The 26,949-nt window shown below is 40.4% G+C and overlaps 1 protein-coding gene across 1 annotated transcript in view; it reads right to left on the minus strand.

Moving 5' to 3' along the window:
• Positions 1 to 26,949, minus strand: part of ROR1 (receptor tyrosine kinase like orphan receptor 1) — a 392,893-nt gene that overhangs the window by 110,600 nt on the left and 255,344 nt on the right. The window contains exons 3-4 of the mRNA XM_061183952.1: positions 10,014 to 10,301; positions 9,323 to 9,353 (exon numbers count right to left, since the gene is read on the minus strand). Coding sequence (XP_061039935.1) covers positions 9,323 to 9,353; positions 10,014 to 10,301 — 319 coding nt within the window. The remainder of the gene's footprint in view (positions 1 to 9,322; positions 9,354 to 10,013; positions 10,302 to 26,949) is intronic.

Below are 26,949 nucleotides of genomic sequence, written 5' to 3' on the forward strand. Positions count from 1 at the left end.
GGGATGTAGAAGGATGCACTCATGTGAGGGGTCGTGTGCATGCCCAGGAAAGACCTGAGAAAGCCCTGGCTAACTTTGAGGCCATGCTCAAGCAGGAAATGAAAGCAAAGGCAGAATGATAAACTGCTGGAGTGCTAAAGGTAATCCCCCAAAACACACATGGAGCCCCTCGGCAAAGGATGGGAGACATTGGTTTAAAGAAATCTCTGTCCAATTGTTAGCTGATCACTGAGCTACCTGAGCAGAGACTCCAGTAGCCACACATGATGGGGGAATATAGACTAGTCAGAATTATTCCAGGAAAGTCACTAAACAAACAGGAACGACAACAACACAGAGCAACATCAGAAGGGAAGTGATCTGATTTCTAGAGTTGCCACATTACATTATTTAAATGCCCAGTTTTCAACAAAAGGTAGTTCTTTGAAAAGATTGATAAAATTGACCAACCTTTAGCTAGACTAGCTAGTTTCACCAAGAAAAAAAAGAAAAAGAAAATACAAGTTACTAAAATTAGGTATGAAAGGAGCTAAATCACAACTGATATTACAGAAATTTTAAAAAACATAAGAGAAACTATAAACAACTACATACCAACAACTTAGATAATCTAGATGAAATGGACAAATTCCTAGAAAGACACACACCACTAAAACGGACTCATAAAGAAACAGAAAACCTGAATAGACCTATAACAAGTAAAGAAGTCGAATCAGTAATTTTGAAACTTCCCACAAAGAAAAGTTCTGGCCCAAATGGCTTTACTGGTGAATTTTAACCAAACATTTAAGGAAGAATTTTCACAAACTCTTCCTCAAAAATAGAAGAGAATACTTCTCATTCTAAGAGGTTAGTATTATCCTGACATCACAATTAGACAAAGACATGATACAAAAAGGAAACTACAGACCAATACCTTTTATAAACATAGATGCAAAAATTCTCAAAAAAATTACTAGCAAACCGAATCCAGCAACATATAAAAAGGAATTATACATCATGACTAACTGGAAATTATTCCAGGAATGTAAGCTTGGTTTAACATTAAAAATTAATCAATGTAGTATACCACACTAATATATAATAAAGGACCAAAAAATTGTGATCATCTCAATAGACACAGAAAAAGCATTTGACAAAATCCAACACCCTTTCATAATAAAAAATACTCAACAAAATAGGAAAAGGACAGAACTTCCTCAGCCTGATAAAAGGTATCTACAAAAAACCCACTGCTAGCATCATGAAAGATTTTCCCTTAAGATCAGGGAAAAGACAATGTCTGTTCTCACGAATTCTATTTAACATTGTACAGGAGGCTCTAGTCACAGCAATTAGACAAGAAAAAGAAATAAAAGCCATCTAGATTGAAAAGAAAGAACTAAAACAGTTTCTATTTGCAGATGACATGATCGTATGATAGAAAATACTAAGGAAGCTACACACACACACACACACACACACACAGAGCTAATAAATGAGTTTAGTAAGGGTATAAGATATAAAATCGACTTACAAAAATCAGTTGTATCTTTACAGAGTAGCAACGAATAATCTGAAAACTAAATTAAGAAAACAATTCCATATACAATAGCAAGAAAAATAATAAAATATTTAGGAATAAATTTAACATAAAAGAGTAAAACTTGTACACTGAAATCTACAAAACATTATTGAAAGAAATTAAATAGAAAGACACCTCATGTTCATGCACTGGAAGATTCAATATTGTTTAGATGACAATACTCTCCGAATTGATCTATAGAGTCAATGCTATCTGTATCAAAAACCCAGCTGGCCTCTAGGCAGAAATTAACAAGCTGTCCCTAAAATTCATATGGAAATGCAAGGGAACTCAGAATAGGGGAAAAAAATCTTCAAAAAGAAGAACAATTTTGGAGGATGTGATGGTCAGTTTTATGTGTCAGCTTGGCAAGGTATAGTTCCCAGGTGTTCAAACACTAGTCTAGGTGTTGCTGTGAAGGTACTTTGTAGATGTGATTAACATCTACAGTCAGCTGACTAACTGTAGGAAATCATCCTCCATAAATGAGTGAGCTCGAGCCAATCAGGTGAAAAGCCTTTAGCACAGAAGTAAGGCTTCCTTGATGAAGAGGAAATTATATCTATGGACTGCAGCATGAGTACCTGGCGAGGAGAGTCTAGCCTGCTCCTCCTGACACCCTACCCTACGGATTTCTGACTTGTCTAGCTAGCCCACACAATCACATAATCCAACTCCTTGCAATAAATCTCTGGCTCTGTTTTTCCAGTAGAACACTGACTGAAAGAGAAGACTCACATTTCCTGATTTCAAAACTTACTACAAAACTGCAGTAATCAAGACTGTGTGGAACTGGCATAAAGAATACTGACATCGATCAATGGAGTAGAATTGAGAGTCCAGAAATAAACACATACATTTATGGTCAATTGGTTCTTAACAGGGTGCCAAGACAATTCAATAGGTAAAGAATAGTCTTTTCCACAAATGGTGTTGAGAAGACTGGATTTCCATGTGCAAAAGAATGAATCTGGATTCCTACCTCAAACCATAGACAAAATTTAACTCAAAATGAACCAGAAACCTCAATGTAAGAACTAAAACTATAAAAGTAAGAAGAAAAGATAGGAATAAATCTTTGTGCTCCTGTATCAGGCAATGGTTTCTCAAAAGCACAAGCAACCAAATAAAAATAATAATAAATTGAACTTCATCAAAATTTAAAACTTTTTTGTTTCAAATAACACTATTAAGCAAATGAAAAGACACCCATAGAGTGGGAGAAAATACTGGCAAGTCATATATCTGATAAGGGTACAGTATCCAAAATATGTGAAGAACTCTTACAACTCGAGAATAAAAAGGCAAAAAACCCAATTTAAAAATGAGCAAAGAATTTGAACAGCCATTTCTCCAAAGAAGACATACAAATGGCTAATGAGCACATGAAAAGATGTTCAACATCATTAGGCATTAGAAAAATGCAAATCAAAATCACAATGAAAAAAAATCACAACTGTACATCCACTAGGATGGTTATAATAATTAAAAATAAATAGAAGGAAAATAGGAGAAATTGGAATCTTCATACATTCTTTGTAGGAGTATAAAATGGCACATAAAATGGTACAGCCCTTTGGAAAAGAGTTTTGCAGTTCCTCAAAAAGTTAAACATAGAAATACCATATGCCCCTGGAATTCCATTCCTAGGTATACATTCAAGAGAACAGAAAACACACACCCCACAAAAACTTGTACATGAACATTGCAGCATTATTCAGAATAGGCAAAAAGTGGCAGTAACCCAAAAGTCCACCAATAGATGAATGGATAAACAACACATGGAATACAATGGAATATTATTCAGCCATAAAAAAGGATGAAGTACCGACACATGCTATAATGTGGATGAACCCTGAAACCAGTATGCTAGATAAAAGAAGCCAGACACAAAAGGACAAATATTGTATGATTCTACTTATATGAAATATCTAGACCAGGCAAATTCATAGAGACAGAAAGCAGACTAGAGGTTATCAGGGACTGGGAGGAGATTCTTTATGAGATGGTGAAAATATTCTAAAATAAGATAGTAGTGAAGGTTACACCACACTGTGAATATATTAGAAACACTGAATTTTACACTTTAAAATCGTGAATTTTATGGCATGTGAACTATATCTCAGTAAAATTGTTATTAAAAAAAAAAGAAAAACAAGAAGGCCGCTGTCCCGGGCCCACATACAAAAAGTACATAGAAAATAAATTGAATAAGTGTAGAGTACACATAGAGTATGTAGAGGCAGTACATCTCTGCCTCTTGGGATCTGGCACTTAGTGCTGGCACAGTGATCCAAGCCTTAAACATCCATTCCCATGACCGACTAACACTGTCCTGGTCCGAGGGATCACTTCTCTAACATCTCTTACCCTATGTCCTTGAAACAGAAGACAACCATGATTGTATACTGTGAAGGTTTGTGAGTTGTGCCACTGCCAGTGGAAGTGATGGACACTGCTTGGAGAGCAGGAAGGATTGCAGTGGCAAAAACACTTCAGGTCACCTTATCTTTGATAAAGGAGGCAAGAATATACAGTGGAGAAAAGACAGCCTCTTCAATAAGTGGTACTGGGAAAACTGGACAGGTACATGTAAAAGTATGAAATTAGAACACTCCCTAACACCATACACAAAAATAAACTCAAAATGGATTAAAGACCTAAATGTAAGGCCAGACACTATTAAACTCTTAGAGGAAAACATAGGCAGAACACTCTATGACATACGTCACAGCAAGATCCTTTTTGACCCAGCTCCTAGTGAAATGGAAATAAAAACAAAAATAAACAAATGGGACCTAATGAAACTTAAAAGCTTTTGCACAGCAAAGGAAACCATAAACAAGACGAAAAGACAACCCTCAGAATGGGAGAAAATATTTGCAAATGAAGCAACTGACAAAGGATTAATCTCTAAAATTTACAAGCAGCTCATGCAGCTCAATATCAAAAAAACAAACAACCCAATCCAAAAATGGGCAGAAGACCTAAATAGACATTTCTCCAAAGAAGATATACAGATTGCCAACAAACACATGAAAGAATGCTCAACATCATTAATCATTAGAGAAATGCAAATCAAAACTACAATGAGATATCATCTCACACCGGTCAAAATGGCCATCATCAAAAAATATACAAACAATAAATGCTGGAGAGGGTGTGGAGAAAAGGGAACACTCTTGCACTGTTGGTGGGAATGTAAATTGATCCAGCCACTATGGAGAACAGTATGGAGGTTCCTTAAAAAACTAAAAATAGAACTACCATACGACCCAGCAATCCCACTACTGGACATATACCCTGAGAAAACCATAATTCAAAAAGAGTCATGTACCAAAATGTTCATTGCAGCTCTATTTACAATAGCCAGGACATGGAAGCAACCTAAGTGTCCATCAACAGATGAATGGATAAAGAAGATGTGGCACATATATACAATGGAATATTACTCAGCCATAAAAAGAAATGAAATTGAGTTATTTGTAGTGAGGTGGATGGACCTAGAGTCTGTCATACAGAGTGAAGTAAGTCAGAAAGAGAAAAACAAATACCATATGCTAACACATATACATGGAATCTAAGAAAAAAAAAAAGGTCATGAAGAAACTAGGGGCAAGACGGGAATAAAGACACAGACCTACTAGAGAATGGACTTGAGGATATGGGGAGGGGGGAGGGGGAAGGGGGAAGGGTAAGCTGTGACAAAGTGAGAGAGTGGCATGGACATATATACACTACCAAACGTAAAATAGATAGCTAGTGGGAAGCAGCTGCATAGCACAGGGAGATCAGCTCGGTGCTTTGTGACCACCTAGAGGGACGGGATAGGGAGGGTGGGAGGGAGGAAGACGCAAGAGGGAAGAGATATGGGAACATATGTATATGTATAACTGATTCACTTTGTTATAAAGCAGAAACTAACACACCATTGTAAAGCAATTATACTTCAATAAAGATGTTTAAAAAAAAAAAGTAGCTTAAACAAGAAAAAAAAAAAAAAGCACTTCAGTAAGAGAAAAGATAAATTAATCAACTTGTCAAATTCTTCTTCCCAGTCTGAATGCAGTAGATTCTTATACCACAAACTATCATTCCCAGTATAACCGAGCATCCATTTTCCTGTTTTGCTTTGTATTCCAATCAGTGCTTCTGAAAGTTCTCACAAATGAGAGTATATTTGCAAGTTTCACATAGCTGAGAAAAATTTTGTAATATTACATGTTATGAGTCAAATTGTGTGCCCTTAAATTCACATGTTGAAGTCATAATCCCCAATGGCTCAGAATGTGATCTTATTTGGAAACAGGGTAACTTGATTACAGAGGTAATCTGTTACCCCTGTAATCATGCTTAAAAGGGGTCATTGGGATGGGTCCAAATACAATATGACTTGTGTCCTTATGGAAAGAGGAAATTTGGAGACACACACAGGGAGAATGCCATGCGAGTATCAAAGCAGAAAATGGGGTGATGCACCTACAAGCCAAAGAATGTCCAAAGAATTTTCACACACTATGTGAAAATCTTGTTTAGAACAACATAGGTATTCATTCTGCTGAAATGAAGGCAATAAAAAAAGTTTTAATGGAACTAATATGTAACAATCTATGAATTACATGTAATATCTCTGGCCCCATTTACAGACTATCCAGACATGAAGAAGAATGATTAAAGTAGTCATTTTTTATAGTACCTGGTTTCCAGTCATATACAAACCATAATTTTGCATGTATTTTTAACTTTTGTCATTATGAAGGTATATGTGTCAATGTGGGAGGACAGAACATATTTCACTGAACAGTTTGCTAGCCTGATTTACAACATTTAAATATGTAGATGTGTGGTAGGTGGGCCTCCACTTGTGCTCATGTCCCAGGTCCGATAATTGTTAGAGGTGGGCAGGACCCAGCAATGACAGAAGAAAGCTAGCCTGCAGCTATGAACAGAAGCCAAACCAACAGCTCTAACTTACTCCTACTACAAACTAAAATGCCATCCTGGAAGCTTCATGTGAGGACCTGATGCATTCCCTAGAGGGAGTGGCGAGTGCCTCACATGCTTTGCCTTCCTGGGCCATAGTCCCCAGGGCCCTACAAGCCCATCCCAGTCCAGGGGTATATAGCCCTGTGGCCCCAGTGGGCACTCAGCTCTCACCAGGTTTCATACACCTAATATATTTCACTGTTCCAACTGTCAGGTGCGTCATGAACTTGCATTTGGTTTCCTTGCAGTAACTTTTGCGGTGCCACCTTCAAGCAAACAGAGCAATCTTATAACTGCACTTTACTCCTACATTGGGAAAGGACTGTGCAGTTTGACAAAAGGCTTTCAGAGCACGCCTCAATGCGGTGATATTCCCCATGGCTATTATTTTGTTACGTCCTGCCTGTCCCCTTGTAGGGAGGTTTGGCTGCTTGTTGAGGGCTATGAGGATAGAGAAGGGAACTAGCATTCCATTTGCGAGTAAGTCTTAGGAAGAAAGGAACTCTTAGAGATAGGGTAAGTGGTGGCAGCTGAGAAAGGAGAAGAAAGCAGGATACATCGCCAGTTTCTAAGGGAATGCGAGAAAAGGGTATCAAAATGCCAAACTGAGGATAAAGATAGAGCTGCAGAAGGCCCTGTGGGATTTCCAACTTTGATTGTATTTTTTTTGCAGCTCCTGCCAAGCAAACATGGCAACTGTACATTTCATGCTATTGCCGATTAACATGATGGATAAATGGACAGCTAACATAAAACAGAGTGCCTGACATCAAAGGATACTTTTAGCTACGGCTGAGCATCCTTAAGGAACTTCAATACCCTTTCCATAGATAGCAGCTCACAAAAGCAGAATACTATCTTTGTATGAAATTAAAAACCATGAAAGATAGACTGGGTTCCTCAGAAAGGTAGCAGGAAAGAAAGAATGAAAGCTTCAAGTAAGGACATAAAAGGGTTTAAAAATAATTTTGATACTAAAAAAAGGAACTCTGATGCAAATACAACAGGTAGAAAGTCAACAGCCCAGTGCTTAATAGCAAAGGCAGACTAGTGAACCACATTCATCAACCTAGGATACAGATTATCAACAACATTTGAAACTCAGATTAACAGGAACAAATAAGGTACCAGCGTGGGAAGCATTTTTACAGCCAGTAACAAAAGTTTTCATCTTTGCTTACATAAGACTTCAAAAGGATTCCACATATCAACCAATAAGTGAGTTCATCAAAAAAAAAAAAAAAAAAAGATTAACTTCAAGAAATGCAAGGCAGGGCTTCCCTGGTGGAGCAGTGGTTGAGAATCTGCCTTGCCAGTGCAGGGGACACGGGTTTGACCCCTGGCCCGGGAAGATCCTACATGCCGCGGAGCAACTGGGCCCTTGTGCCACGACTACTGAGCTTGCGCTCTAGAGCCCGCGAGCCACAACTACTGAGCCCACGTGCCACAACTACTGAAGCCCGCGAACCTAGAGCCTGTGCTCCGCAACAAGAGAAGCCACCGTAATTAGAGGACTGTACACCGCAACGAAGAGTAGCCCCCGCTCGCCGCAACTAAAAAGAAACCCCGCGCACAGCAACAAAGACCCAACGCAGCCAAAAATAAATAAATAAATAAATAAATAAATTTATTATTAAAAAAAGAGAAAGAAATGCAAGGCACAGTGACCACACTTCTGATCTGTTTTAAGATGAATCAGCATTTTCTACCTGAGCAAGTAGAATGCAGTTAGCACTTGGGTGATTTTAAAGACCCGTTAACAGTTGCCTTTAATTGGCTGATGAAATAGCAGAACAGTGTGGCTGAAAGCCAATGTTTACTTTTACCCATTACCTGTTTTATTAATGGGATTGTGGGCCACTGGGCCTCCAGGGACACACAAATATATTAAAATATCCCACACTGTAATTAAGAGGCACAGAGAGGATTAGAGCAAATTAAGCGGCTGTTGTATTTGCCATTGGTTTAGTCAAGGCCAGGGATTTTGATGCTCTCATGGCAGAACCCGGCAAGTTTTACTTCAGAAATCTACAAAATATGGAATATATTTTCTTGCAGAGCAAGGGTTTTAATAAATGGGTCTCCCCCCCCAAATAAAAATTATTACATAAAGAAAAATATGCCAAGTGAATGCTCCTACAACGAAAGAAGAGATTCCCTTAGCCAGAAAAGGAAAAATGTATCAACAATAGTGTCAGTTAAAGAAACTGGATCTTGAGACTCTATTAAAAAGGGACTCAAAATGAATCAAACTTCCATGTAACTCTCATCCAGACACCGGGCTTTCTTCTCCTAGGTGAGTCAGAACTTCTGCCTCTGAGTCTTTTAAAGGGAATAAAAATAAATTGATCACCCAACAGATGACCTGTTCAATAACTAAAGCATCAGAAATATTTGCAGAAACGGAGAACAGATCCTTTTAAGCAAAGACTAGAGTATAGGTTCCTAAGCCAGCACTGTTTCATTTTTTTTGTTTGATTTTACCAAACCCATTGTAACTAAATGTTAGCTTAATTTAATAATAGTACATGTAAGTAGATCTTTTGCTTTGATTGCTCAGAATCAACATTACCATGCTTGAGATTACTGCCAGTGCTGGTCTCCTATGAATCTTCATATCAAAGAAAAAGCAAAATGGAATGAGGGCAGGGCAAAATGGAATGAAATCTGGAAACACAGTGTTTTGACCCAAGCAGAGGACAACGTTGCGTTTGCCCTAGCAACTCTGGAGAAGCGCTTAAAAAAGACAAGAAAGAAGATATAAGTACTTACGAGGACCCTGGACTTGCAGTGGGAGGGGGGCCTGAAGAAATGAAAGAAAAACAAAAGAAACAGTCAGTCTGGGTTATTGGAGGGTGAACATCAGGACAGCCAAACCATTACAGACTAAAGTTCTCAGCCACCCCGAGGTGATATTTATTTTTCTGGAATTTATTATTTTGCTCCAGCTCCCCCAACCACCTCTATGAAAAAACATACCAGTGAGACTGTGTCTATATCCCATGGTTCAGAGCCTGAAAAATGCTAAGACAAGGGCTAAAAAAATGAGTCAGAGTAGGCATCCTCACGAGATGCAGCGAGTTTCAGTGGGAGGCTGAATGAGCGCGAGGACATTGATGGCAACAGCAGGCAGGGGTCTTCGATGGCAGCTGGACAGAAAAGGGGCCTGCGTGCTGGAAATCTTCCCAACTTCTCTGGACAAGGAACATTCTTGCTGAGAAGAATTCACGGATGTGGTGACTTAGAATTGGGGCTGAGGTCAGACCTCTCTGGACTCTGCTCCTGCTCTGCAGTTTACTGGCTGGGTGACCCTGAGCATAGTACTTAACTGCTGGGCCTTGGTTTACTTACTTCTAAAATGGGTACAAGAGGACGAGCTTCTGTGTTGCTGGGCACACCCAGTACCTCCTCACCCCCGTGGAGGCTGAGGGCCAAAGGCCATCCCCAGTAGGAAGCTGCTTACCGAACTTGACAAACAAGACTCCAGTGGTAGAAACCACCTTCTTGCCGTTCGTCGCCACGCACTGGAAGTAGCCCGTGTCTGTGGTGTCAAGGTTTCTAATCCGTAGCCGAGAGCCATAGTTGGTTGCCCGAAAGGAGATCCTCCGGGGCTCCTGGACCACAGGTGCATCATTTTTGAACCAGCGGATAGTGGGAGGCGGATTCCCAGAGACTTTGCAGTGCAGTTCTGCCGTCTGCCCCAGGGACGTGGTGATGTTATTCATCGGTTCATCGAGGGTCAGGTAAGACTCTGTGCACAGGGAGAAGCAGGCAGGTGAGAGGGGCAGACTGCTGGAGAGCACCTCCAAGCAACCCAAACTCACTCTGTGTGCCCCAGACCACAGAGAGACTGAACAGGAGCGGCATGGTGGAGACAGACAAGGGATGGTTGAAATCATCCCTTTACCGAGACCGTGTGACTACTAAACAATCACCCACAGAGTCTGCTGATGGAAGGAAATTTGTTACGAACCATGGTATAAAACCCAAAGTTTTCAAATGACTATGTGGTACCCACGGATAAATGTACTTTCTCGGCCAAGACAAGATGAGCTTTTGTGTTTCAGAGTGTAAAAAAAAAATACATGCTCCTTGTTGCAAACTCAAACAATACAGTGAAAAAGAAAAAGAAGTAAAATTTACCTCACCCTAAAATGACATCCCTCTTAACCTTCTGGCAAAGATCCTACCAGTTTGTCCACTTTTGATAAGAGAGAAAGTATGAAAAACTGGAAAAGTAGGAGCAATATATTTATATCCACATGGCCCAAGATTGGGAAGGATGCTGAAAATCTTCCTGTCAGTGATGATATAATAAGGGTTATGAAGGCCAGGTTGCTGGCAGACAAAGTGGTGAGGCAATGAAATTATTTCCATAATGTTACTCATGTCAACTGCAACACATTACAATATATTATTCTATGCATTCAATTTTTAATTGAGATACAATTTATATTCTATGAAATGTATCAGTCTTAATTACACAGCCCCACGAGTCTTGACAAATGCATGTACCCATGTAACCAATGCCCCTATCAAGATATAGAACAACAGAACATATCAGTATCCCAGAAAGTACCCCCAAGATCCTTAGTAGTGAATCCCTGCTCCACCCCCTCTACCTGACAAAACTGTGAGAGGATTAAAATTAAATCAGGCAAGGCATGGGAAGCATTTAAACTAGTATATGGCGAAAAGTAAGCACTCAAAAATATTAATCAATGTTCTATTATTTTTATAATAATAACAACTTCTGTGTAATGCCTTTTACTCTGTCTGCTGTTATCCTCTAATAACCCCGTGAGGTAGGAAAGGCACAGGAATTATCATGACGCCCAGCTGCAGAGGAGATGTCTCAGAGATTAGCTGGCTTGCCCTGTGGTCACACAGTAAGTTGTACATTGTGCCCAAAGCGTCTAGCACTAACGACTTTGGGTCCTCAGGCTCAGCCAAGCACCTAAACAAAGTCCAACTGAGCCAAGCTGGTTAGTACAGTAGTAAGAACAGATAGACTCTAAGTCCTGCCATATGCCAGGGGCTTTACTTTAGTATTTACCTGCCCAATAACCCCACAAGGGAGGAGGAATTGTTATCGCTGCTCAACAATGAGGAGACCTAGGATCAGAGAGGTTAAGTGACTTGCCCAAGGCCACACAGCTCAGCCAAGGTCTGGTTCAGCTCTCTCTGGCTCCAAAACCTAGCTCTTTCCACCCCATCAGATTGCTTTGGTAGCCTGAGTCACACTGAGGAGTGGGGATAGAATTCAAACTTCTTCCTTAAAGAAGAGCTGGGGTTTACACACATCCACACACCCACAGGGCTGTGATCTTCCCCTAACTCCAGCCAGGATTGTCTGGTTAATGGGTCTAACCTTTAGCTATGTGTTCTGGCTGGTGTTATGGTTTCCCTCCAGAAGCCAGGTACCTCAGTGACCTGATATCCTCTGATAGGCCCTTCTCCTTGAGGCTACATCCTGTTTCCTGTCCTTTCTGTAGCATGGGTCCAGCTTTGAGTTGGAGGTGAAACAGGAGGGAAGGGGGCAGGGCACAACCTTTAAAAGAATGACATAGCCGTAGGACATGACAAAAACTGGTTAGAAACAACTAGGTCCAAGAGGGCAGAAGATTCGACTTCCAGTGGACCGTGAGCCTCATTATACGCTCATTGTAATATATTAGCATCTAAATGACACACCCACCAGCACCATGACAGTTCTGAGGCTAACCATAAAAGGCCAAAAAATGGGCGGTGGCCCAAATCCTGGAAATCCCTGCCCCTTCCCCGAAAATAGTTGGAATAATCCTCCCACTCATTAGCATATGAAATTACCCAGCCCATAAAAACTAACCACCCCATGTATCGGGGCCTCTCACCTTCTGAGATGGCCCACACTCTGTCTGTGAAGTGTGTTTCTCTCTAAATAAATCCACTTCTCACCTATCACTTTGTCTCTCAACTGAAGTCTTTCTGCGACAAGACATCAAGAACCTGAGCTTCATTAAGTCCTGGGACCAGGTGTGTGATCTCAATTAAAAGACTGTGGGTTTCAAGTCCCAACCTGGGTTTGGCCGGGTTCGAGTCATGGTGTGTGGGTTTGAGTCCCAATCTGAGTTGCACGGTTTCAGAGGGGTCTCCACAGTGGCAAGAGGTGCCATCACTCAGGTACTCCCATAGCCTGGCTCCCTCTCCCAGATTTCTACCTTCTTTAAATATCAAAGCCAGCCAACATCAACCACACTCCCCAGAGGCCAGGACGACAGTGTCTAGGTGTGCATCTCAGGGGTTAACATGACTGTTGAGTTTTAGTCAAGAAAACAAAAGTCAATTCTATTTTATTTCTTTGGTTCTTCCTCCATAGGAAGTTGCTACTGAAATCCCAGCAAGCTTTTTGGCCAAGCCCTCATAGCATAAAATATAAAAGGATGAGCTGAAACTTTAAACTGTTTCTTTTGCCTCCAAACCCCAGTTACTTTGCATGATACCACAATCACAGACACACAGTTCTTCAAATTTTTTCTTCTAGGAACATAAATTAGCCCAGAGACAGAGAGTTCTGTAACTGGGTGGAGTATTTCAACTATTCTCTGAAGGCGTACTCAGATTTATTGAAAACAAATTAGTACGGGTTGATCCACCAGATGAAATCAACCCTCACAAACTCTGAAGCTAGAATGTCTGAATTCACATCCTGGTTCTGCTACTTAGCAGCTGTGTGACCTTGGGCAAATTATTTAACCTCTCTGTGTCTCAAGTTTTGTTACCTGTGAAATTAGTACAATAATTGTATCTTCCTCATACGGCTACTGTGAGGATTATATTAATTAATACATGGAAAGTACCTTGAATAGGGTCTGGCACGGAGCAAACAGCATGTGAAAGTTTCTGCTATTATATTAGCTATTTTTTTCTTTTCTTTTTCTCACAAATAACTTATGTCTAAAAATGGGGAATGATTATCCATCGAACTGATTGGTTTCCTGGCCATGTCCAGTCCTGACTTTACAGAACAGATCTGAGGGATGAGGCCACCTGCCCAAGATCACGTAACTAACACACTGCAGGCGAGAGTGGTTAATTTGTCCGTGAAGTTCTATATCATACCTACCTAAAACAAAAACAAGGGTTACAGGGCATCTTGAAATCAGTGTAATAGCTGGCTCAAGCAGTAAGTTTCCAGGGAGAACTAAGGAAATGTAAACAAATCTTTGTGTCTACTGAACAAAGGAACCTTGCCATAAACACAGGGAACTTGGTTCTAACTTTTTAGTGATAAAGAATAATGTTCAATTTATTTGCCATCTGTAGCTGCTCACTTAACAAGTAAAACAAGCAAATGATCTGGTCCTCAGTCTGGCAAAGACTGGAAGCATCAGAAACACATTTGGCCTAAACAACACGAAAGCATTTTGTGACTGGAATAAAATAAAATAAAAACGCATGTCTGAATCATTGCTATCAGCCTTGTTGTTAACAAGCCTCTGGCCGTGATCCATTCTCTTCCCAGAACTATCTGGATCCTCCTGGAGCAGCCTCATGGGCCACACGAGGGGACCCACTCTCTGTTCTACACCCAGCACTTGTCGTGACCATTGCAGGTTATGGACTAGTCATTTCTTTCAGAGAACACCTGAGCATCCCAGCGAAGCAGCCCAGGGCAGAGGAAATCTGTAAACTGGACCTGATACCAGTTTGCCACTACCTAGCTGCAAGTGTCAGGCATTCACCTCGCCTCCCTGGGCTTTGGAGTCATGATCATGGGCCTGTGCGGTCTGCACCTCCTGAAATAGTGTAAGTTTCCATATGGGCCTCAGCTACAGAAGCACTGGATGGCAGTGTGGACTAAGAATGTCGCCTGCCACATCAGTAAACAAGATGTTGCGGCCATTGAGCCATCAGCCACTATAGCCGCATTCCCTCTACCCCCACCCCCCACCCCAATGGTACACCCTGAAGGGATTCAGGATGGAGAAAAAAAAGAGATTACTGGCCCTAGATAGTTAAGCTGCATAGCAAAGGAATAATTTCATTAAGTCCAGGCTCTTGCATCTTCCCATACAGAAAAGCACTAAATTCATTAACTTGAGATATCTGGTTTTTCTTTAATTAGCAGTCATCTTTTAATGTTCCGACTACCTGGTTTTGTTGTTGTTGTTGTTCATTTGGCTTTTTGGGGCTTTTCTTTTTTTTTTGGTAAAGCTCCTATATATCCTGGCTCCTCCCATACCTCTTTGAAACTGTCCCTGAGAGCTACCTAAGAGGCTGTATCCCGGGCTTAAGTCTTCAGTAAGTCTGCCAAATAAAACAATTGTCAGCTTTTAGGTTGTGCAGTTTTTTCAGTCAACAGCAGACAACAGGTACTGACTGAATCTGAATGCCAGAAAAAGCATTTTGGCCTGTACATTTAAACCTGGCTATTCATACTGTTAAAAAAGGCCCAAAGTGGAGTCACTTGTGCTAAGTCCACATCACCAAACCGAGACTTAATACCTAACTTAATTACACTTTCAACCTTTCCCAGGAATGGACTCTTAAACCAATCAATCTGGAATTACCTAGTCAGCACTAGTGAGGTGATCTGCCTGATAGACCCCTGCTGTGCCCTAAAAGAAAGTGACCTTGCCACAAACAATCTACTCTTTGCTAGGAACAACCATGTTCTGTCCCTTTCTGCCTATAAAAGTCTTTCATTTTGTACAGCTCTTCAGAACTCCTTTCTATCTGCTAGATGGGATGCTGCCTGATTCATGAATTGTTGAATAAAACCAATAAGATTTAAAAAATTTGTTCACTTGAATTTTGTCTTTGAACAATATTTTTTTCAGTGGCTTGATTCAATACCTCTGACAATGTGTGCTTGAGCTGTGGAAGCTTTCTCATCCTTCTTTCCCTGCTTTTGTGGACCACAAATGTTGAGATGGCAGACCAGTGAGTGGGAGGTGGGATATAATCTGGCTGGAGAGAGAAAAACTTCCAATTCTGCTGACTCCACCTCTAGCTCTGTGTCTCTGAATGAACTATGTCTCCCAGTGGTGGTACTAGTAATAATGATGATGGTGACAATGACAATGATGATGATACAATATAATGATGATAATAGCTAACATCTAAAGGGTACTTATTACCATGGCAGGTGTTGTTACAAACCATTATTATTGTCCTCATTTTATACATGAGATATCTAAGGCACAGGGATGGTAAAAAAGCCATCCAAGATCACATAGTAAGTAGAAGTGAGACAAAACAATTATTGATTCAGATTTAGATTGATTTAGATTTCAATCTAAATCTCAGCAAGTTATTTTGTGGATATTGACAAACTGATTCTAAAGTTTATATGAGAGGCAAAAGACCCAGAATAGCCAACATAATACTGAAGGAGAAGAACAAAGCTGGAGGACTGACACTACCCAACTTCAAGACTTGCTATAAAGCTACAGTAATCAAGACAGTGTGACTGGTGAAAGAATAGACAAATAGACCCATGAAAGAGAATAGAGAGCCCAGAAATAGAGTCCAGTTGACTACCTATATATAATCAACTGATCTTTGACAAAGAAGCAAAGTCACCACAAAGGAGCAAAGATAGTCTTTTCAACAAATAGTGCTGAAACACCTGTACATCCACATGCAAAAATGAATCTAGACACAGCCCTTACACCCTTCACAAAAATTAACTCAAAATGGATCATGGACCTAAACATAAGATGCAAAATTACAAAATTCCTGGAAGATAACATAGGAGAAAACCCAGATGATCTTGAGTATGGAAATGACTTTTTAGATATGACAACAAAGACATGATCTATGAAATAAATAATTGATAAACTGGACTTCATTAAAATTAAAAATGCCTGTTCTGCAAACGACAATATCAACAGAATGAGAAGACAAGCCACAGACTGGGAGAAAACATTTGCAAAAGACACATCTGATAAAGTACCAAAATATACAAAGAACTCTTAAAACTCAACCATAAGAAAGCAACCCCAATAAAAAATGGGCCAATACTTTAAGAGATACCTCACCAAAGAAGAAAAATGGCAAATAGGCATATGAAAAGATGTTCCACATCATATGTCATCAGGGAAATGCAAATTAAAACAATGAGTTACACTAAACACCCATTAGAATGATCAAAATCCAGAACATTGACATTACCAAATGTTGATGAAGACATGGAGCAACAGGAACTCTCTCTCATTGCTGGTGGGAATGCAAAATGTTACAGCTACTCTGGAAGATAGTTTGGCAGTTTCTTACAAAAATAAAAATACTCTTACCATATGATCCAGCAATCTCACTCCTTGGTATTTACCCAAAGTAGTTGAAAACTTATGTCCACACAAAACCCTGCACATGGATGTTTGCAGCTTTATTCACAATTGCCAAAAGCTGGAAGCAAACAAGCTGTCCTTCAGTAGGTAAATGGATAAACTGTAGTACATCTAGACTGTGGAATATTATTCAGTGCTAAAAGGAAATGAGCTATCAAGCCATGAAAACACATAAAGGAACCATAAATACATATTACTAAGTGAAAGAAGCCAATCTTAAAAGGCTACATATGGCATGATTCCAATAATAGGACATTCTGGAAAAGGTAAAACTTTAGACAGGAGAAATACCAGTGGTTACCAGAGACTGGTGGGGTGGGGGGGAATGAATGGGCAGAGCACAGAGGATTTTTAGGGCAGTGAAAAATACTCTCTCTGATACTATAATGGTGGATACATATCATTATACATTTGTCTAAATCCATGGAATGTACAACACAAGAGTGAGCTATAATGTAAACTATGAACTTTGGGTGATTATGATGTGTCAACGTAATTTCACCAGTTTTAACAGATGTACGACTCTGGTGGGGAATGTTGATAACGGGAGAGATTATGCATGTGAAGGGGCAGGGTGTATACAAAAAAACCTCTGTATTCCCTTCAATTTTGCTATGAACCTAAAACTTCCCTAAAAAAAAATCTTTAGGGCTTCCCTGGTGGCGCAGTGGTTAAGGATCCATCTGCCAACGCAGGGGACACGGTTTCGAGCCCTGGTCTAGGAAGATCCCACATGCCGCGGAGCAACTAAGCCCGTGTGCCACGACTACTGAGCCTGCGCTCTAGAGTCCGTGTGCCACAACTACTGAGTCCACATGCCACAACTACTGAAGTCCACATGCCTAGAGCCCGTGCTCTGCAACAAGAGAAGCCACCGCAATGAAGAAGCCCGTGCACCGCAACGAAGAGTAGCCCCCGCTCGACGCAGCTACAAGAAAGTCCGCGGGCAGCAATGAAAACCTAATGCAGCCAAAAAATTTTTTGATTAATTAAAAAACCAAAAAACAGTAATGCTTTAAAAAAAAAAAATCTTTGAAAAATTATTTTGGCTCCAGAGTCCTTGTTCCAGGACAGAAGTTCTCAAACCCCTTGGTTTCAGAACCCCCTATACATCATTTAAAATATTGAGGACCCCCAAAAGAAAATTTTAAAATATTTGTTTACTAATTTATTTGAAAATAAAGATAATCTCATTACTTGTTAACAAATATTGTCATGAAAAATAACTATATTCCCCCCTGCACCCCCTGATACACATGCGAATAGTGAGAAGAGTGGCATTGTTTTCTATTGTTATTGATCTATCATTTGGCTTAAGAGCAGACAGCTGGACTCTCCTGTTTCTGCATTCAATCTTTTGAGATATGTTGTTTTGGTTGAAGTATATGAAGAAAATCTGGCTTCATATAGTTGGAAAAGAGAGGGGTATTTTTATAGCCTTCTCAGATAATTTAGGATAGTATTCTTTGATACTAAACCAAAATTTGACAAATGGTAGTTTCTTTTTTTTTTTTTTTGACATTTTTAAATTGAAGTATAGTTGATTTACAATGTTGCAGGTGTACAGCAAAGTGATTCAGTTATATATATATTCTTTTTCAGTTTTTTCCATTATAGGTTATTATAAAATATTGAATATAGTATGCTGTGTTATATAGTAAGTCCTTGTTGTTTATTTTATATACAGTAGTGTGTATATGTTAATCCCAAACTCCTAATTTATCCCTCCCCCCCTTCCCTTTTGGTAACCATAAGTTTGTTTTCTATGTTTGTGAGTCTATTTCTGTTCTGTAAATAAGTTCATTTGTATCATTTTTTTAGATTCCACATATAAGTGACATCATATGATATTTATCTTTCTCTGTCTGGCTTACTTCACTTAGTATGATAATCTCTAGGTTCATCCATGTTGCTGCAGATGGCATTATTTCATTCTTTTTTATGGCTGAGTAATATTCCATTGTACATATATTCCACATCTTTATCCATCATCTGTCAGTGGATATTTAGGTTGCTTCCATGTCTTGGCTATTGTAAACAGTGCTGCTATGAACATTGGGGTGCATGTATCTTTTCCGGATATAGGCCCAGGAGTGGGATTGCTGGATCATATGGAAACTCTACTTTTTGTTTTTTAAGGAACCTCCACACTGTTTTCCATAGCGGCTGCACCAATACATTCCCATCAACAGTGCAGGAGGGTTCCCTTTTCTCCACACCCTCTCCAGCAGACAAATGGTAGTTTCTTAAAGAATAGTTGTGATGTGAAATCTGAAACCATACCAGTGAATTTTTCATAATCTGTTATACTAAAATGGATTGATTTATCTTGCACGTTGAATAGATCTTTTATCCACGTATGATTTTTTAACACCATGCCCTGTTCATTTAGGAAACATTGGTTCACTGAGTTACACAGATCTTCCAGATATGAACACATTTAATCATGTAATATAGAAAAATCACATTCATTAATATCACCATCTATCTCATTCGTAAAGATTGGGAAACTGTCAAGCTCATAGTGGTGGCTAAAATTTTTCCAAATTTTAAATTTTTGCTGGAAAGCTCAAATTTTATTATTGGCAACTAATATTATCTCCTGTTTCCTTCAAGCGTCAGGCTCGTTTTGTTTATTTTCAAGAATAACTAACCATAGTTTGATTGTCAATCATTCTTTCAAGTAATAAAATGCTTTTCTTTGTGACAACCATAGTGTTTCACCAGTCAGCATGAGTGCTTATGTATACTTCCCATTTTGCCATACAAAATATTAAAAAAGACATGTGCCTCATGGGTCAATATTTAGTTAATAATTTTTGCTGCTTCATCAAAGATATTCTTAAGTGCAATTGGCTTTTCTTTTTTTAAATTGAAGTATAGTTGATGTACAATATTATATAAGTTACAGGTGTACAATATAGTGATTCACAATTTTGGCTTTTTTTTTTTCTAAACTATAAGTGTATGGTGGTGGAGAATACAGTAACTTCTAGTACAGTTTAGTACAGTTTGTTACCACTGTTTTGACTCATGCTAAGTCCCCAGAATTTTTACCTACCATTGCTTTTACACAATCAGGATGGGTAAACTGCAGTTCAGAGAACTTAAAGACCTATCCTAGACCTGTCCCAACTAATAAAAGCTAAAGCCAGGATTTGGACTCCAAGCCCAATGCTCTTTCCATCACACTCCACAGCTGCCCTCTGCCACCCCTATGGGTCTTGGACCAGTGTGAGGTTCTCAGAACAAAATGATTTAGCTCAAGCCCTGAATACCATAAGCTAGGCTTGCATGGTCTGTTTTCTGTTTCTGAATAAGCAACTTGGGATTTGGGGGCAATCCTAAGTGATTTTGGTAGATCTGGGCAAAAGTTTGGGACTCTGAATAAAAATAAAAGATAATTATGCTTTTTAAAATGTATGAAAAGAAAATGCCAGGATTCTTTCAGTACCACCATTTCCTCCATTACCCACAGAAAGTGATGATCATAGCTAACATCTTTCTGAGCATTTACAAGGTTCCAGGCACCATTCTAAGTACCTTGTACACATTAACTTATTTAATCTTGAAAACAATCCTGAGGTAGACACTATTCTTACCCTTTTTTCAGAGATAAGGAAATGAGACACAGAGAGGTTAAGTAATTGCCCAAAGTCATGCAGTTAGAAAGTGGCAGAGCCAGGACCCAAACCCAGACCTTTGGACACAAGAGACCGTAATATTAGCCAATGCACCGTTTCCCAGTAAACCCACACTGTAGTCTTTCATTGTTTCCTATTACCCCTGACCAGGACTACGGAATATTCTTGCCCTTTTTATGAGTCCATCCAGCAATACCCACTGGTACTGAGAACAACTAATCACTACCAGTTTCTTATGATGTAAGGGGAAGTCATCATGGAGAAGGAGCTTTTTAAATACACCACAGGCATTGTTCATCCTGATGCTTAATCAACTTAAAAAGTGAACTGCGAGAAAAAAGAAGTTAGTTTATGAGCTCTCTGGGAATTGAGACTCTATTTCCTCCTTTTCGTAGTCCCCCCAGCACTCCATGTGTTATATGGTGAACTTCGTAGGCATTTAATAAATGCTGGTTGATTAAGTAAATGGAAGGCTCAAGTGTATTTCAGGCAAATGAGCTTTGGAGACACCCCATTTATTTCTTACCCATTTGACAAGACGTCACATTCACAAATCCCTCCCAACATTTATTACTTAATTTTCGAAGTGCCCTCCCCTTCCCCCCAGGGAGGGAGGCGGGGCCAAGAGTTATACTGCCATTCTGACAGGTGAGAGAAACGCAGATATAAAAAGTTTAACAGTCCTTTGCCATGGCAACCCAGCCAGTGAGCCAGGGAGCCAGTCACAATTAGGCTCCCAGCCTGCATCTCAGTATCAAAGAGGCACATGCCAAATCCTAGTCCCCTTCAGGACGGATCCTATTCGAAGAGGGAGGAGGTTCCCCGACATGAAATAAAATGCTTAGCTAAACATAAAGGAAGGCTGCCAAACATGGTTAGGTCATCGCATTTGACTTTGAGAGAACATTCTGTTCATGCTATCAACCTGCATTCACTTTCAGCACACTTCACCATAAATATTTCTGACTCACTATCTCAGGAAATATTTTTTTATCTTAATAAACTCAATGCAAAACATAATCTAAATCGGCTTGCACATTCTTGAGTCAGAGCCACAAGCTGCATTTAATAAAAATCAGTGGAAATAGCAGGGGACTTCTGAATAACCGCAGTTCGTTATCTGACATGAGGCTGCTGGGAAGTTCCGAACACACGGAGAGCAGGAGGTCGGTAAGCTGAAGGTATGGAGAGAGCCAGAGACCACCGGATGACCCCACTTGGTGGATCTTAGTTTCCACTGATGAGCTTCACTAGAGGCGCTATTCGTGACAATGAAATGCGGCATGGTAATTAAGAACATGGCTCTGGAGTTGGACTGCTTGGCCCCATGTCTGAGTACCACCTCTCACTTGCTGTTTTTTTAACCTCCCTAAGCCTCAGTTTCCTCAACTGTAAAATGGGGCTAATAACTCTAGTTACCCTAAAGTGTTGCTGTGGGCGTTAAATGAGATCATCCTTCTCTGAAACATCAGAAACATTCACTACAGGGAGCTAGAGCCAGAGATTCTCAACCCTCATGGAACATCACTATCACCTAAGGAATAATAATAAAAAAAACTCCACTGACACCTGGGTCTGACCCCTAGAAATTCACATTTAATTGATCCTGGGTGGAGTTCAGGTATAAGCATTTTTTTAGATGTTCCCCGAATGATTCTCCTCAGCAGGCAATGTAAATGTAGAACACTTGGCTAGAGTAATTATAGCTACCATTTTCTGACCACTGATTCTTACCTGGCTTCCTGCTAAGCCCTGTTTTTACTGCTCAGAATCTCCGGGAAGATTCTCCACTACATTCCTCACTGTCCAGAAGAAGAAACCAGTGCTGAGACATTAAGCACGTTGCCTAAGGTCACATTACTGATCAAGAGTGAAACCACATCTCCAATCAAGACTTTTGCCTTGAACTGGCCAGTCTTCAAGCCTACATCTTCAGTCAGGGAAAGAGTTGGCTCGATGAAGATAAACATTTTCTGGCTGAACAAAGCTGCTGTAGACCAGGGGACATGATGGTTAAAAGTCAAAAAAAAACGAAAAACCAAAAAAACCCCCCCAGCAAACCCAACACTCACATTTTCTTAAAAGTTCAAGTACTAATGCATCAAGCTGAGCTCAGCCTTGTGACCTCTGAGTAACAAGGGTAGGTTTAAAGAGTGTCCATAGCTACAGTGAACCAGGTACCTTTAAAAAGCAAAAGCAGTAGGTGGGGGCATTATCTCAGAATAAAGAAGAGGACTCTAAGTGGAATAAATTAAGCTTATGACAAACAAACAAACAAAAAGCATGTCCATAGCACCAAAGGCAACAAACGGTCCACGAAGCAGCTCCTTTTGGGGGAGGAAACTCACATACATCAGAAATGGTTCTGCAAATGTGCACTTAGAGCAAACCTCCTGTAAATTTGGACTCATGGAAAAGAGAGCCACCTTTATAGGTTCTTCCTTAGGAAGCACAGAAACTACACCTAGCAATTCAAAAAAGTTTTAAGAAAACTTTGCTACTACTTAGAGGCTTGTTTTAAAGAATAGGTCATTTTTACAAGGAGGCCAATTGTATGTAAATAGACTCTTAAAAGCTCAGGGAAACTACATTTTCCTCTCAAGTAGTTAAGATTTACAAAGAATGAGAGCGGCTGGCCTCCAGGCTTTAGATTACCTTGTGTCCCAGCTATAATTAATGGAGGTAGGAGGAGAGGGGAATAAACATGTGCTGAACACTGATTCTATCGGGCACTTTACATATATTACTGTATTTTATCCTTTCCAAAACCCTGTCATGTCTGTAGGTCTTTCTAGCCTCACCTAAGGAAGACACCAAGGCTTATAGAGGTTTTAACATAATCAGGTCAGGGCTGGGATTGGACCCCGTTCTCCCCAACATCCTCCTTCTGGTCCCACTCCCAACTTGTCCCATCTCAATTTACTGTTTTACACCCTAGTATCATTAAGAACTTCTTCCACTATCAACTCACCTGAATCCATCTGGATGATACCTCCTTGTCGTGCAAAGATGCTGTGATCATTACCTTCCCTTATTTTTACTCCTGGAGCAGGTTATCTAATGGGATCATTGGCAACTGCCAACGAAGTTACTCTAGTGACTTCTTTTTTTTTTTGGTTATAAACTTTTGTGGACTTTGGTGGTTCATTTGAGTATCCATTCTATTTGACCGCAATGTTTGAACCATTTTTATTATTTGGGGGTATCATTTTATTACTTCATGTTGATCCTGTTTGCATATTTCACTTAAATTTGAAATAATAAGAATACTTAGAAATGATGAGCAGAAACACACTTAACCATAAGAACAAGGACTTGATTTTGATATGATTAACCTCTTCTAACTGAAATTCACAAGGATACAAGGTTTCTGGCTTGAGAACTGGTCCCTGCATCTTAGAGAAATAGTCCCAATCTTGTTTCTGACTCCCTAGGTCTTCATCCATTCCAACTGTAACATGGCCATTCTTTTTTTTAACTAACCCGCCTCTCCTGTCCCTCCTCCCCCGCCACCCATTTTCAGCTGAATGCTAGGATGGTAAGTAAATTCACAGGCCTAAGAATTCTTCAGGTACAGGGTAGATCTACATCCCAAGGCATCACTAGCAGCTTCTCCCAGCCCTCCAAAACCAAACCAAATAATACCAGCAAAACCACCAGCTATTACCTCATTTCACTATAACTTAGTAAGGCTCTAACTTAAAAACAACAAAAAGGAAAACTTTTGACTCTTGGGCTCGGGCCCGTTGCAAAGGCAACGGATGCACTTTCAGCCCTGCTAGGGAGCCGCGTGTGAGGAAGAACCAAGCCACATTCAGGGCCTTCCGAGACCGAGTCACTGTGTATGTTCACTGTCGTGCTGTGAAGAGCAGCTTGGCCAGTCAGAACAAATTCTCAAGCATTCAATGGCTCTAAGTAGAGCCTGAGTGGTTTTCCAAAAAAAGGTTGCCATTCTGGCCAAGGAATTTCTCTTCCTATAGGGACCACACAGCTATACCCTCTCAGTTTCCTAAAGTCACATCTTGACTGAACAGGACCTGAGTCCCTTTGTGTGCCAGTCAGCCTTCCAACTCCATTCCACAAAGGCCAATATCCCAGTCTCAGGTTTCCCCAGAAAATAAACTTCAGGGAACATGAAAGGGCACACAAACCCCTCTTTCCTCCCATCTCCATTCACTGCCCAGGATTTATGTTTCAAATCCTGAAAGCATCTGCTGACCTAACTACATCTCAGATCTCCTGTTAGCAGGGCAGTGCATCAGAGAAGTTCTTGTCACCCGAATGTCCTCTGTTCTGAGTGGAGTGGTTTTGCCCTCAAATTTGGAACCAAATTCCTCAAACATTAGAGATTATTGGCTCTACCGCTTTTTCGAGAAACCAGAAAAGTACTAAGCCATCTGGAATGAAAACTGAAGTGGGTAATATTTTCTTAGTAGCAAGTGGCAACAATCAAACACACAAGACTGAACACTGGGGATCAGATCAGGCTTTTTCATTGTTAGAAGCACCTTAAATCAAGCGCAGGTTTGCTCTGGATAGATGTAGAAAATGTGTGATGACTAAATGAACCAATGGATTTAAGTGCCTATGCTCAAAGATGTCTCCGTCCGGCTATAGAATCAAACAGTGAAAGAACAATCATGATCCAGTGTGATCTGAGTACGTTTAGCATGACAGAGGACCACAAAAGAGGGAAACTTAACCTGCTTTCTGGGACAGAGGTGTTAGAGAAGGGTTTCCAAAGGAGGTGACGCTTAGTAATAGGTAAGATTTTTTAAAAGGAAGAGATATGGTCCCTGTCCTTCAGGAGTCCCTTAAGATCCTGGAGGAAGGAAGAGGGATCTAATTTGAAAGTACAAGTCAGAGTGAGAGTAAAAGCTAAGTGTGTGGTCAAGACAGTGGTGTTGAAGGCGTTCGGGAGAGAGGGGAGGTGAGATTAAAATGGGCTGGCTGTGGGAACTGTGTGACCGTGGCAGAGGGGCACGATGGTCCCCTGCATTTTGTCAGGCAGAATGGGCAAGAGCCAGAGCAGAGTGGATGGGGAGAGAAACCCCAGATTTCCTGTCCTCTTGCTGGGAATCTGCAAGCATTTGGGGGAGGGAAGGAGTCCAGAGAAGGGGAAAACAGAAGAAAAAGAAGCACATACTTATTAAACACCTGTGTAGGTACTAGGGAGGTACCCGTCCCATCTCTCCTGGACTTCACGGAGTATTGATGGCAAAGAGACTGATAAAAATAATTGGAACAAGGTAAGATGCCAGAAAAAATGCTGTGGTCTGCTCCGGAGGAAGGTGAGCACATCCAGCTGTAGAAATCACAATGAAAGGGTTACCCTGAAAGATGAGTATTTAGCTCCCCCTTCTATTTCTTTGCTTTTAAAAAATAATGCTTCAGTGTACACCTTTATGTTTAAATATTTTCCCCCTTTGTATTATTTCCATAAGTTACACTTCTATAAATGTACACTCTTTCTTGGCAGGGCCCAAATGTGAGCCTTTTGTCTATTCTTCCAGAGTGCCTAACATATGACCCAACACATAAAAATTTCATGATAAAATGACACCCTGACCCTACCTGCTTGCTTAGACTAACTCCTAGGTCACCAGTCCATGATTAGCAAACCTTGTGAGTGACTGTGGCTAGGAGTGGAAAAATAGTTGGAAAGGATGTAGCTGTCAGTGGGGTCAGAAACTAGCAGTTGCCAGAAAACCATGGCTCCTGACTCAAATGCAAGCTCCTTGAGGCCAGGGATAAAGCATCCTTTCACATCTCCAATATGTGAAGAAGTAGAAAGCAGAGATGCAGAAACGTCTGCAAATCCACTGACACTCCTCTCATCAAAAGGTAGAGTCTGTGTCTCCATTGCTTGTCCCTGGTGGGGCCTCTGTGACTGTTTTGATGAATAGAATGTTGTATTCTATGTATTCAATGTGAGTGACTTCTGAGGCCAGGTTAGAAAAGGCTACATAGTTTCTGCTAGTCTCTCTTAGGGTAGTTCCTCTGGGAGCCTTCAGCTGCCATGTAAGAAGTCCAGTTACTCTGAGGCCACCATGTGGAGAGTCCATGGAGACAGAGAAAGAGCCCCTTGGAGCCCCAGCTGTTTCAACCACCAGCTGTGTAAATCCTCTCAGTCCAGACACCAGACATGAGAATGACAAAGCCTTCAAGGTAACCCCAGACCCAGGTACCATCTGACTGCGACCACTAGAGAGACCCTGAACAAGAACCAGCCACAGAGCCCAGTCAACTCCCAGAACCATGAGAGATATTAAAAATAAGTGATGGCTGTTGGAAGTCATTAATTTTAGATTGGTTTTTTACCCAGCAATAGATAACTGATACACAGTCCCCACTTGAGATTCTAAGGAGTGAAATAAATTCTCCAGGATAGCAGATGTCTATTGTAGACATGCCCTGTGAC

The sequence above is a fragment of the Eubalaena glacialis genome, chromosome 3 (assembly GCF_028564815.1).
Source record: "Eubalaena glacialis isolate mEubGla1 chromosome 3, mEubGla1.1.hap2.+ XY, whole genome shotgun sequence".
In the NCBI taxonomy this organism is placed as follows: domain Eukaryota; kingdom Metazoa; phylum Chordata; class Mammalia; order Artiodactyla; family Balaenidae; genus Eubalaena; species Eubalaena glacialis.